The sequence below is a fragment of the Bubalus kerabau genome, chromosome 18, assembly GCF_029407905.1.
Source record: "Bubalus kerabau isolate K-KA32 ecotype Philippines breed swamp buffalo chromosome 18, PCC_UOA_SB_1v2, whole genome shotgun sequence".
Classification (NCBI taxonomy): Eukaryota; Metazoa; Chordata; class Mammalia; order Artiodactyla; family Bovidae; genus Bubalus; species Bubalus kerabau.
Genome location: NC_073641.1, coordinates 41,294,537 through 41,310,012, shown reverse-complemented (window position 1 = coordinate 41,310,012; position 15,476 = coordinate 41,294,537). Strand labels below are relative to the sequence as shown.

General features: G+C 44.9%; 1 protein-coding gene across 11 annotated transcripts in view; it reads left to right on the top strand.

Annotated features, from left to right (window-relative positions):
• The window catches only part of RAI14 (retinoic acid induced 14), a 164,561-nt gene that overhangs the window by 22,457 nt on the left and 126,628 nt on the right, over positions 1–15,476 (top strand). For all 11 annotated transcript variants that reach the window (XM_055554934.1, XM_055554939.1, XM_055554930.1 and 8 more), the window contains one exon: positions 8,336–8,418. In XM_055554934.1, coding sequence (XP_055410909.1) covers positions 8,383–8,418 — 36 coding nt within the window. In that variant the 5' untranslated portion in view covers positions 8,336–8,382. The remainder of the gene's footprint in view (positions 1–8,335; positions 8,419–15,476) is intronic.

The following is a 15,476-nucleotide window of genomic DNA, read 5'->3' as shown; positions in this document are numbered from 1 at the left end:
GAGGAAGGGCTCTTGAACACAAAGGGAGAAGGAAGCCATCTACAACCAGGGAGAGAGGCCTTAATTCAGTTCAGTCACTCAGTCATGTCTGATTCTTTGCAACCCCATGAACTGCAGCATGCCAAACTTCCCTGTCTATCACCAACTCCCGGAGCTTACTCAAACTCATGTCTATTCAATTGGTGATGCCATCCAACCATCTCATCCTCTGTCATCCCCTTCTCCTCCTGCCTTCAATCTTTCCAGCATCAGGGTCTTTTCCAATGAGTTAGCACTTTGCATCAGGTGGACAAAGTATTGGAGTTTCAGCTTCAGCATCAATCCATCCAGTGAATATTCAGGACTGATTTCCTTCAAGATGGACTGGTTTGATCTCCTTGCAGTCCAAGAGGCCTCAGAATAAATCAGAATTGGCTTTGCTGTTACCGCCGTCTTGGACTTCTAGCGCCCAGAACGGTGAGGATACAGATTTCTGTTGCATAAGCCGCCAGATTTGACACTTTGTTACAGAGTCCTAGCAAACCAGTAGAGGAGGCCTTGGAAGATCCCTCTCTCTCCCGGTTCTACTCCTGGACCATCACTAGGGACGCCTCTGATTCCTGTGTTGCAGGTTCTGCTTTGTTGCTTTTCTGTCTGGGACTCAGCCTCTCTCTGCCCTCTTCACCCTGTAATCCACTCTGTTAGACAGAATCCAAGACAGCTTACTACCCTTCCATGCATTGCCTATGTCTGGTTTACAGGAGACAGACATCTGTGCACAGATAAACTTCAGCATCAGGCTGATCACAGCCCAGCAGCTACCATGCCTTCATTCCCACCCTTAGAACTTAGGCCAATTTCTCTCCAAACTTGTAGATTTTTCAGGTGAGGATCAGACCCCTGTCCAGTCTCTCTAAGTGGTCCTGTGGGCCTTTCTCATTAGGTTGAGTAGGCCTGGTGGGAATCATTGCATCATTCCTTCCCAAGAAAGCTGCTGCTGCTGCTAAGTCTCTTCAGTCATGTCCGACTCTGTGCGACCCCATAGATGGCAGCCCACAGGCTCCTCCGTCCCTGGGGTTCTCCAGGCAAGAACACTGGAGTGGAGAAAGAACCTCCCCCAGTCTCCATGTGCTCTGACCCGTTTAAACCCTGGATGTGAGTGAGGGTTCAAGAGTCCTGTTACCAGTTTTTAGCTAAATCCTTTGAAATTGGGCCTCTTGGCCTGGCCGCAATGAAATGTCTGTTGTATCTTTGTGCTTCCAATTTGACACCCAGTGCTTGTTCAGGTGACACTGAGTGGTAAAGAACCTGCCTGCCAATGCAGGAGACCTAAGAGACGGGTTCGATCCCCGGGTCAGGAAGATCCCCTGGAGGAGGGCATGGCAATCCACTCCAGTATTCTTGCCTGGGAAATCCCATGGACAGAGGAGCCTGGCAGGCTACAGTCCATAGGGTCACACAGACTCGGACAGGACTGAAGCGACTTAGCATGAACGCTTGGTCACCCATCCTTTCTCTCAGCCTTGGTGAACTTCCTCTGAGTGTGGACCATGGAGAAAGTCCTGCTGAGGTCAGAGGTGAATGCTTGGGTGTTGCTCACTTCAGTCACTCAGTCATGTCCGACTCTTTGTGACCCCAGGGACTGCAGCTTGCCAGGCTTCCCTGTCCTTCACCATCTCCTGGAGCTTGCTCAAACTGATGTCCACAGAGTCGGTGATACCATCCAACCATCTCATCCTCTGTTGTCCCCTTCTCCTCCTGCTCTCAATCTTTCCAGCATCAGGGTCTTTTCCAATGAGTCAGTTCTTCGCATCAGGTGGGCAGAGTATTGGAGCTTCAGCTTTAGCATCAGGTGCAGCTAGGGTGTCGGAGAAGGCAATGGTACCCCACTCCAGTACTCTTGCCTGAAAAATCCCATGGGCGGAGGAGCCTGGTAGGCTGCAGTCCATGGGGTCGCTAAGAGTTAGACACGACTGAGCGATTTCACTTTCATTTTTCACTTTCCTGCATTGGAGAAGGAAATGGCAACCCATTCCAGTGTTCTTGCCTGGAGAATCCCAGGGACGGGGGAGCCTGGTGGGCTGCCGTCTATGGGGTCGCACAGAGCCAGACACGACTGATGCGACTTAGCAGCAGCAGCTAGGATGTACTTTTTCCTTGTTGAGAGGTTCCCTACCTGGAAGTGGTAGAATCTCAAGCAAAAATAATAGATCAGGCATGCAGATCTGGTGGAGCCCTTGGCCTGCTTTGCATTAGGCTGATAAAATCTCTGTCCTAAGCACTTGCCCCCTGGGGGTTTAGCAGCTGGTCCTTGCTCTGTGTTGACTCTTACATTCCATTATTCAAATGATCAGCTCCCTTGGCTAAGCTCAGCATGTGATTAGGGAGATGCTGCAGGAGGTGCACAGCTTAGAGAGGAGAGGGAAGCAGAAGGAGCAAAGAGGAGCAACTTGATAAGATTCATGGGCCAAATGAGATGGTGGTTTGGGGTTTTTAAAAACTTAGTGCTTTTATATGTACATGTGAAAACTGATCATGGCATTTACTTAATCCCATGGCAGCTAACCCAGTCCATTTAGGACCATAAAAAGCCTTGCTGAGGTCAAAGATACCCAGGCACCTAACCTGTATCTCGGTCCTACACATTCCTTTGGGAAACATTTATTGATTTTTATACCAATGGCTAGCACCCAAGTAATAAGCAAAATGAAAACTCTACCCTGAAAGTCCTCCATTCCAATGTAAATAGCCTGAGATGTACATTTTCAGATTTGCCAGAAAAACTGGTAATTGGGACTCTTGAACCCCTCGCTTACATCCAGGGTCTAAAAGGATCAGGGAATGGAGACTTTCTTCAGAGAGAAGTTTGCATCAGTTCCCACCATGCCCGCTCAGCCTCCCAAGAGAAGCTTCAAGGACTGCTGGCAGAGTTTGGACGGGTGTTTGACCTTCCCCTGGGATGGCTGTGCCCCATCTTGTCAGAAAGGCCCGACGAGGAGCCCTCTTCTCGTCAGCTTGCCCAGATCCTGAGTTTCCTTTTAGAGACACTCGGACCCCTACCTTTGTGGTGAAGACTTCTCTGATTTTTCCTAGCCCTCAGAGATTTCCATCCAGGAGGCAGAGTCTTAAAGCAGCTTCTGCCCCCAGGGGCAGTTTAGATGGCAGGACAGGCTCTCTCGTCAGGGACTTCTTTATCCGGGGAGACCTTTTACAGCATGTATTTGTTTTGCCACCTTGAGTGTTTATACAGCTTTGGGTTAAAATTCCATTTGCTGGAGAGAGATGATTGTAGAAGCAGGTACTGAAGGGAGAAGAGGTGGATGCTGAGCAAGAGAGAAGTGTTTTAATTTCAGTGTCTTGCATTTGTTCAGTGTCATCTCCAGTGCTTTGGATTTTAAGTCTCATGTACTTTTCACTTGGAAGAAAAATTCTTGAAGCCTGTCTGGGGGTGCACATTTAGTATTTCTGGTGTTGCTGAAGATTCTGAGGAAGCATCTCACATTCCATGACGGAGGGATTAGTTAGAGCAAGAACGTTGTTATTCACTCAGGTCCTCCAGTGACTCAGAGGGAACTATTTTAAACCACTGCCCTTGAATCCTGGGGTATGGCATCTTGGATGCTAATACATCCCTGTGATTCAGGAAAAGGCACATGTGTGTATAGCTGCCATTTGCCTCTGTGAGTTATTGTTTCTTAGTGGCCATGGTAACCAGCTAGTTTCTCTCTTTTGCTTTTAATGTAGAATGCTCCCCTCTCATCCACCCACAATATTTTGAAAGATTCTGTCAATGTTCAGAAATAATGATCTATAATATCTACTTATGCAGTGTCTCTAAATTATTTTTAATGAAATTGTCGATTATAGGTATGATTAGGTGGTATGATAGGTATAGAACAGTGGTTCCCAATCTCATTGAGCATCCAAGTCACCTTGTATGTTAAAAAAAAAAAAAAAAATTACAAGAGACTTCCTTTGCAGTCCAATGGTTAAGACTCTGCACTTCCAGTGCAGGAGGTGTGAGTTCAATCCCTGGTCAGGGAACTAAGATCCCACATGCTGTGGACCATGACCAAAAAACAAAGGAAAAAAACCCAATTCTGAGCCTCACTTCTGTTTACAAAATCCAGATACCTGGCTGGGGCTCCAAGGGGGCCCTGACGTGCTGACATAGTTGTCAGCACTGTCTTATGAAATAACCTTTGGGTCACATGTAGGGATGGAGGTGGCGGTGAGTGAGAGAAGGAGTAGTTTGGTGATAGAAGAAAGGAACTTTTTGCCTCTCTTTTCCTCATGATTACATTTCGGTTGGAGATGGCTTGTGGTAGAGAAATAGCTAAAGAGAATTTAGGAGCAAGGAGCCTTTTAGCGCTACGGGCCTTGCTTATTAACCTTTGTTCCTTCAAAATTCATTTTTAATCAATCCAGAGGTTCTCAACCTGAAATTTTCCTAGCTCTACAGATTGGAGAAGAATGAAGATTATTCAACTATTAAAAAAAAAAAACAGTGCAAGAATTAACATCTTTATTGAGATAAGTCACATGCTATTCAATTTACCCATTTGAATGGTACAGTCGATCAGTTTTTGGTATGTTCACAGGTTGTACAGCCATCATAGCAATAAATGTAGAACATTTTCATCACCCCAAAAGGAAAATTCTATATTGGTTATGTCATTTTTAATACTCATAGAAGTCTAACTTAGTTCACAGTATAGCTCTATAGGCTAACATCAAGGCTTTTTGATTCAGGCTAGAAATTCTATTCGATAAGGGTAGTTCATGTTAAGCTTTGGTGGAGAGTTACATTATTTTTAAAGGGAAAATGGATTAACAAACCCTGTTTGTTGGATCTAGTCTTTCAGATGAGTGGGTAACAGTCTGTGCCTCCCTGCCCTATTCTATCCTCACTGATGGAGTGACATCGCTTGGTAACTGGCAACGAAGCAGGGCTTGGTGACTTATTTTGGGTTGAGCATGGAGTAAACTGACCAACACTTCTGCTCAGTGGATAGACAGGCTTTTTCATCTGCTTGAAATGAGAAGATTTAATTCAAATACCTTTTCCTGTATATGTGAAACACACCCTTCTCTTTTTGAACCATCCAAATTAGACTCCCATGCAGCTAATTCAGCTTTATCACAGCTCTTTTGACCTAAGCACCTAGTTACTTTTCCAAGGACTGCTCTTAGTTTGGTATAACGAAGTTGATAGATGTCACTTTATCCAGTCTGGGCTTTGAAAATTTGAATCTGCGACTTGGAGCCGAAAGATTCCAGCTGACCCAAGGAAGGCAAGTCATGATTGACTCTTGGATCCTCTTGGGGAAGAGGGGGCTACTGAGGCAAAGGGAGCCCAGGTGACTTCCCACAAGTCCTGACTTCCAGGTTTAGGTCCTGGAGTTAGGTCCTTTTACCAATTCCGGGAAAGCAGTGATTTGTTACTAACTTTAATTATCCCCAGCTACAGTTCTTGTTTCTAGTTACTATTTTGTGGGTTTCCAAACCTTTTTACCCTTGACCCCCATCTCTGTCATCCCAGAGTTATACCCTTGGACCACCCAGCTCTCAAACACCCAAAGCTTCCAGGAAAACATTCATTTTCACAGCTAATACCTCCCCCTGGGAGTTTTTGGAATTACTTGCTTTATTTACTTAATCCTCTTTAAATGAGCCTTTGCATACTTCTCACTGCCATACTGAGGGCTGAGGGGGAGACAAAGACAAATATACCAAGCTACTAGTGCCCACACCCGTGAAACATGCTCCCCCACCTCCGGCCCTATGCGCCCCATGACCTCAAACAAAAATCTGACCCAACTTTGCCTGAGACATTGTGTTCTTGCCTGAAAGGATGCTTTGGGTGGTTCCACCTTAGTGGGTTACACAGTTTGTGGGTTATCCAAGGCTGGATTTCTCTTTGCTTCTTTTCCTAGTGAATGGATTTGTCCTGTTTTATTGGTTGTTAGCACTTCACCCAGAGGGTAGAAGGAATTGAACTTCAAGGGCAATTTCCATCTTCTAGCTGCATTTGGTGGAGAACCATGAGCCGCTGTCAGGTTGGGAACATCTGCTTCTCATGGTTTCTACTTCGATTCATCAAAAGATGGTTGTTCTGACATGATGAAGGGCTGGTTCATAAACCAGCACAGCTTTGATAAGGATATTTCCAGTTCCACATACCTCATTTCTAACTTCTCAAACTTGTATGCCAGAGTCAACCAAGCAGATGCCTAGGCCCCGCCCTTGAGATTCAATTTCCAGGGAATTTTACATTCAGCAAAGTGTCCCCAGATTCTTCTGATTCAGATTAAGTTGGGGGGCCACCTTCCAGAAGCACTGTCCTCAGAGTTTGCACTTTGCCATTCAGGTACCAGCCCAGGCTTCTCTGTGGTTAAGTACATGGCAATTAACAAGGTGTAATTACAGTGTGTGCGGTTTCCAAGGCAACAGACATTCTGTCACTCCCGCTGAGGCTGGGAAGATTGAAAGGGACCACAGGGAGGCCACAGGAATGGTGTGGCCTCCAGATTAATGTCATTGAGGTGCTTTGTGACTGGTCCAAAGGGCCCTGCTTAAGGGCAGCAGCAATAATGAAAGTCAGAAATTAACAAATTAGAACCCAGGGAGCCCCTGGACCACTTCTGGAGGTGACAGCAAAGACCTCAAGAGGAATGGTCCAGCCATTCAGTTGCCTGCATTTCCTACCCGCCCCCACTGTGCCATCTGTTTCCTCAGATCAGTTTAGTCCAGAATAAAGATGGTGGATGAACATGATGACCTTGAAAGGCTTTTGAAAGGTAATGATCAACCTAGTCAACATCTGACCATCGTTCCTTAGTCCTCAAATAGACTGGCCTGTTAATGTTCCCCTGTTCTCACTTTGTCAGCTGAGGCTTGACGTTACATTTCTTGAGTGCTTTCCAGGTGATGAGAACTTGCACGTAGATTTTTCTGTCATTTTTGACCCGAACATACACTTTCCAGGTTTCAGGATGGAAGAGGTCAAGTTCATGCCGTGTTTTAGCCCAGGAGTTTACTTTCAGGTTTTAGTTTTAAAGCTGTAAGGCAGTGGAAAAGGCATTTACCCATCAGTCTGACTTTGATTCTGAATTTTATCATACAGAGATGTAGGGAATGCAGACAGGTTTCTTCACTTTGAGGTTCCATCTCTCCCTCTGGAAAATGAGGGGCTCTCACTAGATCCATAGTGGGATCCATAGTGGGATCTTACCTTTTGAAGGGTGACAATGCCTTTACAGAATCTAATGAAAATAGGAACTTCCCAGAAAAAAGTACAGGGACTTCGCTGGTGGTCCAGTCGATGAAGACGCCGCAATCCCAATGCAGGGGGCCTGGGCTCGATCCCCTAGTCAGGAAACTAGATCCTGCAGGATGCACCTAAGACCTGCCACAGCCAAATAAACTAAAAAAAAAAAAAAAGTACAGATATACTGTCATTCCAAAAATTTACCTTCATTTTCTAAAGGCACCACAGATCCCTCCTGAATGAGGTGGTTTCATAAGACTTTTCGAGCTCCGGATTGGAATCACTGGGTCCCATGAGGACCTGGGGAGAGTCTTTCACTGTTTTGAGTGGCTTCCTGAGGAATGAGGTATTTGATGAGGGAGGTTTTGTTTTTTCTCGCATTTTTCCCTCATTGCCCTGTGCATCTATGAGGGGGAAAAAAAACACACTGAGAAAAATAAATAGGGAATGAATGGCATCTGGAATATGAGCTGCGCTTCAGTATGCGTCACTCCTGTGGCCCTTTCAGAGGAGGCGGAGGCTGTAACTGTACCGTGAAGGGGATGGAGAGGAGGGAGTTAGGCACTGAGTTTTGTGCAGTGACAGGCCAGCCTTTACTTAAGCTTGTTCTACTTTCAATGAGGAGTTGGAAGAAAATGAAAAGTTTCAGTTAACTTGAAAATGTTGGATGCTTCAAAGGAGTATCACAAATGGAAAGAACATAACATTCTGTACCACTTCCCAGCCCTTAAACCTGACCACCTTCCTAACTCAAACCCAGACGCTTACCCATGGCCCAAAGTCCCAGCCCACTTGGGAAGGAGTCACTGTAGTGTTTGTTTGGAAACCTTGAAGTTTGTGCATGTGTGTGTGTGAGTTGCTCAGTCATGTCTGATTCTTTGTGACCCCGTGGACTGTAGTCCACCAGGCTCCTCTGTCCATGGGATTCTCCAGGCAAGAATACTGGAGTGGGTTGCCATTCCCTTCTCCATGGGATCTTCCCAACCCGAGGGATCGAACCTGGGTCCCCTATATTATAGGCAGATTCGTTACCATCTGCGCCAGGAAACCTTGGTACTTAATTTCTTTTTTTCTCCTTCTGGCTAGATGCTGAAGGTCTCCTCTAGAGCTGTGGAAGGCTGAATGGACTAAACATGAAGAGCTTGAAAGCCAAGTTCAGGAAGAGTGATGTAAGTACTTGTGACTCACGTCTGGCTGCAGAAACACCCTCCCTTGGACCTTGATAAGATGCTGGGTTAATCAACTACGTAAGTCACAAGTGCTCTGGGGCCCAGCTCAGCGTGGCTTTTGTGAATGATGTGTTCTTGCTTTTTGTGTATATAGTTTCTAAAAAGGACTTTTTTTTTTTTTTTTTTTTTTTACTTCTGATGTCAGTGCCTTGTAGAGAAAGAAACAGTCAAATTAACATCTTAAAAAAAAGAGTAAAATACCTCAGCATTTCTAAATACCCCCAAATCTGACTCAGAATGTCATTTTTAGAGAGTGGTTAAGGAATTATGTGTTAACGCGGTTCATGTTGGGCATTTAGAAAACTTAAATTCTGTTAAGGCTTTTGTGGTAAAACAGCAATATCTATTGCCGCCTGCACCTTTATTCCCCCTTAATTCCTGGGGTTCTTCCTCATTTGTTATTCATCATTCAAGCCTTTGGATTGGAGTAACCAGTGATGCTAAAGCTGAAACTCTAGTGCTTTGACCACCTCATGCAAAGAGTTGACTCATTGGAAAAGACTCTGTTGCTGGGAGGGATTGGGGGCAGGAGGAGAAGGGAACGACAGAGGATGAGATGGCTGGATGGCATCACCAACTCGATGGACGTGAGTTTGAGTGAACTCCGGGAGTTGGTGATGGACAGGGAGGTGTGGTGTGCTGAGATTCATGGGGTCACAAAGAGTCGGACACGACTGAGCGACTGAACTGAACTGAACCAGTGATGATGCCTGAATTATGAGACAAAGTCTCCCAGAGGAGAAAATGGAGAAAAGCAACATAGCAGTAGGATTATATATGATGCTATTATAACAGAAGGTCAGCTCATAAACCCTGCCGAGGCTCCAGTCTTGTGCTAGCTGCTGCAGATACTTGGAGCAGAGTTCTTGAAGGGGAGAAATACATGGAAGGATGTTTGATGGAAGCTCAGCGATGTCACCCTCCTAATGGGCTTGCTTGGCTGTCATTTAACATTGGGTAATTAAAAGTAAACCTGGATTTTATTGCTTTGCTGTGAATTATATGATAGCTTGGCACAACCACATTTTTACAATGAGTGGAGACCGTGTCTTACGGCTAACACGTCACACATGCACATACACACGCGAACACACATACCTCCTCTTGGCTGAAGCTTATCTCCTGAGGCTACATCATGACGTGTAACTTACTGCCTTGATAAGCCCCAGACTGGAGGAGGTGCTTGTGGAATGATTGCAGAATCCTGTTATGCCGAAAGGAAGTTTGAGCTCTAAGGAGAAAGGGTTTTTGGGGAAAAGCGGACTTCACTTCCTCATTCTTCAGGTAAGTTACCTAAGACTCAGAGAATGTGACTTGGCCGAAGTTGTCCAGGTAACCTTTGGCTGGAGTGACAGTGTTGGTCATCTGACTTCCTTGACCTCTTGCCCTGCCACTCCCATGAGAAAACTCCCTTCCGTCTTCTCGTTTGTTGGCCAAGTGATGCTACAGCCTTTAGATCTCATTGGACTTTCAGTTAATAAGGAAAAGGCAGTTAAATGGAAAATGTTGCCCAGCCAGGACGATTCGGGTTTATAACTTGTGTGACCAGGTTCACAAATACCTTTTCCATTCCATTGGGCAGCTTCCATTTGTACAAGCTGAAATTGTTTTAGCAAAATTTAATCAGTCTAGACTTCCATGATATATGAACAGGGGCAGGGGGAAATAATAGGAGCATACACTTTAGGTTTATAAACTGGTGGCTGTAGGGAGGGTATTGCTGGAATCTAGTTTTTTAAATAAAAACTGAAATATTTCCATGATTTAGGGGAAAAAAAAGTCACAGTAATAACACTATTAAAAGCTTCTGGAATTTGGCAGTTGAAAGGCTATGATTTTGGCAGTTAGCACAAAGGGAAGAAATGTTAGAAGAGCAAGCTTGAGAGAGGAGAGCATAAGAAATTGGCATTATGGGGTCAGATGGTATCAGATGGCTCCCCAATTTCACCCCAAATTGCTTCCCAAAGCGTCATTCCTCCACTGCAAGATGGAGGGAATAAAAGCAGAAAAGAAAATCGTTTCAAAGCCCAGCTTGTTAATCAGCCATAGGATAGTAAGAGCTAGCCATTATAAAATATTTACTTTATGTCAGGTGCTGTGCCAAGCTCATTATGTGAACTTTGTTTAATCTTGCTACAACCCTTATGTGGTAAGTATTATTGGCAGGCTCATTTTCCAGATGAAGAAACTGAGACCCAAGAAGCTCCAGTCCCTTGCCTGGGCCTGTGTTGTTCTAGCTAAAAGTTGTCAGTGTTTGTGCCCAAGTAGCCTGATTCCAGCCCCCAGGTTTTGCAAAAGAGGAAATGTGGATGCAGGTCTGATTTTATGAAACAGCAGTCCAGGCAGTAGCTTGGAAAAGCTACTAAAGACCTAGGTCTGTGGCCTTGGGTAAGTCTGTTCCCCTTCCTGAACCCCCAGGCTCCTCGCCTGAAAACTGAAGATAGTATTACCTCATGAAGTTGTGAAGGTTAAGTGTTCTAACGCCTGTAAGGCACACGTTTTAGGCCTGGCATCCTGGAGGTGCTTGGTACAATCTTTCTACCTCTTTCTTAATCACAGACATCCATGCTGGAGTTGAGAGGACTTCAGCTGTATGGTTGGCAGACAGGTTCAGACTCACCACAAGCTTTACTTGGGAAGGTTACTACCTCTTGCTCGGGCGCTGTAAGTGGTCTTCAGAGCACAAACCTGGGCAGTGAGGGCCTTCTCTCTCTTACAACATGTATTTCTCCCTTTAAGCAGTAGATTTTAGATGAAAATGATATCATTGTGATTGTAACACAAAAGAAGCAGCTTGTTCTCTCTTATTCTCTATGTGACCACTGGAAATTTTTACTTGTGTCTAAAATTTAAAATAGTCAAATAGGACAGACTGCAAAGTGATATTTTTGTTGGTGCAAACTTTATTTCATGTGTGAAATCTTTTACTGACTCTGAATATTTTTAAAATTGAAAATTATTATTGAAAAAATAAAGAGGGAAATTCACTACTGATGACCTTTCTTTGAAAAGTAATTGGAGATGAAATGTAAATTGTCATGTAAAAGCGTTTTAAAAGGCAAAATAAAAGTGAAAGTCGCTCAGTTGTGTCCAACTCTTTGTGACCCCATGGACTATGCAGACCATGGAATTCTCCAGGCCAGAATACTGGAGTGGGTCGCCCTTCTCCAGAGGATCTTCCCAACTCAGGGATCTAACCCAGGTCTCCCACATTGCAGGTGGATTCTTTACCAGCTGAGCCACGAGGGAAGCCCAAGAATACTGGAGAGGGTAGCCTATCCCTTCTCCAGTGGATCTTCCCCACCCAGGAATCGAGCTCGGGTCTCCTGTATTGCAGGCGGATCCTTTACCAACTGAGCTATCAGAAAAGTAAAAAAAAGAAAATTATTATGTAGAAATTGCTAATTGAAAGTAGAGAATGAGTCGATAGTATAATTATGGTTTATAAAAAAAGCAAACACAATGAGAAGTAGGCAGAAAAGCCTATGTGGTCTGGAGGGCAAAATAACCTGGTAACTAAGTTGCTATCTCTCGGGAGGGACACAGAACTGGTAGTGGGTTGGGGGCGGGGGTGAGGGGTTGGGGGGGATTTTGCTTTTCACTGGGTGCTTTAGGCTTTCATTTTTGGGTGTATGTGTATGCATCCCCATGTGTCACTTGTTACAAGAAAAACAAGTTCTAAACTGTTTACATTCAGTGCAATGAGCCAAACTGTAATTTTCTTTACCCGAAGTGAGTGGTGTCTCTTAGAGAATAACCCTAAACCCACCCATCAAATTTGCCCGCTAGTCTTTGTGGGAGGCTAAGAGAAGGAGAAAGAAAAGGCCCTTTGTGTTTCTGGGGGGTAGGAGGAAGAGGGACAGCAGATCATGTTCGTGCTCTCATAAAGAGAAGGCAGGTGACCCGCGGGCATGATCACATTTCAGCCAGCCTGTGTCTGGGAGGTCTTGCAGCCAAATGAGTTTGTGACCATTGAGCGTAAAACCCAAGAGTGAGAAAGGACAAGCGTGGCCCAGAGGAGCCCCCGTGGACGCCTTTAAGGTCATTGTGCTGCATGCACTAGGACCATCAGGCAGGCAGAGGTTTCTTCCGAGCGTCCTTTCCAGAATGCTGGACTCAGGTGGCTGAGTTTCTGTGCGTGACCTAGGGGAAGGACCTAGCCTGTGTCTTTGGGCTGTGGTTAGATACCATCCTTGTCTAGTGGCTTCCATCCCTAAACTTAGTAGGGAGCCTGCAGGTAACCCACAGAGGCCAAAGAAAGTCATGGAGCTTAACAAATGTTCCCCTAATATAGGTGACATTTTCCAATTCCTGTTTCTAACTTGATTTGGTCATCTTTGAACTGGGTTAGGTACTGGAAGGGATACTGGAGAAATACGCGGGATGCTGGTTGTCTTGAAGAAACTCAAAAACCCACGTGGGAGGAGAAAAACTACACACAGGCAATAACTAAGGCAAAATACAAATCCTATAGAATATAGATATTAATAGGATATCCAGGATGATATAACCAGTTGTTAAATTAGGAGACCTGAATGATAAATGCTACAGATTTTCAAAGAGGAGTGAATCACTGGAAATGGGAAAATTGGTAGGAGGTTTATGGAGCTGAAGCTTCTTCTAGGCCTCAGGGAGGCATAGGATTGGAAGGATGGTTAGGAGAGGAGGAGAGGGTAATGCTGGCGAGCAAGTCGTGAGGCACAGTGGGTGGACTCGCTTTCCAAAAACAGCCCTTGCCCTGCACAGCAGTGACACTTCAGGAGCCCAAGAGAATGCCCATGGCATGGCTCTGAGTCTTTGCAGAAGAGCACTGTAAATTTTTCATTCTAGTCTAAAAAATGGATGTACTTGACTTTTTATGCTTGTAAAGTAAGTACAGGGTTCTAAATCATCATCATTTCTTTCTTTTATGACTAGTTTGAAAGTAGCTTCTTTACCTCTTTAAATATTTGCAGCAACCAGTACGTGGTTCCACTTGGAAAAATGAGCTGTCATCATGAGAAATGAAGCCAAGAAGGTTGGGATTTCCCTTTGCTAATAAAATGCTCAGGCTTCTGGAATTTCTTTGTAAATGCCAATTTTTAGTGCCTTGAGTGAAAGGGGTGGGGGTTGAGGGATGCGAAAAAAGGGTTGAGAGCTCTTTGTAACAAATCTTGAGAACTGCCTCTCCAACATGTTCCAGGCCTTCAGAGTTTACTTTGTGGGTGTGTGCTTAATTTTATGAAAGATTTGTTCCCAATTATGTTTTCCACTGCAACAGGGAAGCAGTGGACATTCCATTTAGGGGGGAAAAAAGAGGCATCCAGTTTGAAATGGCTGTGTCCATGAGAGATTAAATTAATGGTATTTCTTTATGGAGCAGCTACTAATGATGGCAGCTTTCAGCCAAAGAATGCACACGCCCCATGAATCTTGAGGAACCAGACACATCCTGCTTAGACAGGAGTTTGAATTTGTTGCCTGTTGAGAGAGTGGCTCTTGTGAAGGTCAATAATCGGCATCTTTGCCAAGGTATTTTTTCAAGTTTTTAGTTGTTTATAATAAGTTTTTACAGATGCCCATGCCTCCCTCCCCCACCTCACATGCAAAAAAAAAAAAAAGAAAAGAAAAGTTTTTAAAATCTGAGCCTCTTTTGACAGAGGAACCTTGGCTAAATCTATTGTAAAGCTTAGCCTCTTTTTTCCCCCCATAGATTTAAAAATACATCAGAGGTGACCTTTTGGGGAAGAGGCCTGAGTCTCTTGTAAACTTGAGCAGAGAATGTGTCACGCTACATAGTTTCCAGGTCCTGTCAGCCCATCTTAGTGAGGAATCCACTGCTGCCTGATTTTACCTTGTATTAATTTCCTGGGGTGGGGGTGGGGGGAGTGAAAGTCTATCCCTCAGTCGTCTGAATCTTTTGCAACCCCGTGGACTGCAGCCCGCCAGGCTCCTCTGTCCATGGGAGTTTGCAGACAAGAATACTGAAGTGGGTTGCCATTCCCTACTCCAGGGGATCTTCCATACCATGGGATCAAACCCCTGTCTCCAGCATTGGCAGGTGGATTCTTTACCACTGAGCCACGAGGGAAACCCATTAGTTACCTAGACTTGCTGTGAACATGCCTTGAGTGGCTTATACAACAGTGGTGTATTATCTCACAGTTCTGGCGACCGGAAGTTTGAGATCAAGGTGTTGGTGGGGTTGCTTCCTGCCCCCTGAGGGCTGTGAAGGTGAATCTGATCCGTGTCTCTCTCAGCTTTGTTTGGTGGTTTGCTGACAGTCATTGAGATGCATCACCTTGGTCTCTACCTTCATCTTCACATGGCGATCACTCTACTTGTCTCTGTTCTCTTCGAATTCTCCTTTTCATGAGAAAACCAGCCTTATTGGATTAGGGCCCACCCTAAGGACCTCATTTTAACTTGATGACCTTTGTAAAGACCCTATCTCCAGATGAGGTCATATTCTGAGTACTTAAGACTTCAACTGATCAATTTCACAAGGTGTGTGTCAGGCGTGGGGCTCACAGTTCAGCCCCAAACATGCCTCCATCCTTTTCTGTCCTAGAACAGATTCCCCAAAGCCCTGGCACCCCCAGCTGAGCACGTGTGCTCATAAACTTTAGCTTCACAGTTTCTTCATCTTTTGGACTGTACATTTTCAGTGTCTAATAAAGTGAGGCCGGAGTATCACAATTTTTTAATGGGTGTTGGTGCCTAATTTTGTTGTTCAGTTGCTAAGTCGTTTCTGACTCTTGGCAATTTCGTGGACTGCATCACGCCAGGCTCCTCTGTCCTCCACTGTCTCCCGGAGTTTGCTCAAATTCATGTTTATTGAGTCAGTGATGCTATCTAACCATTTCATTCTCTGCCGCCCCCTTCTTTGGCCTTCAACCTTTCCCAGCATTAGGATCTTTTCCAATGAGTTGACTCTTTGGATCAGGTGGCCGTATCTTCTGAATGGTCATATCTCTTTGCCTTCCCTACCGTCCATGGAGTTCTCTAGGCAAGAATAC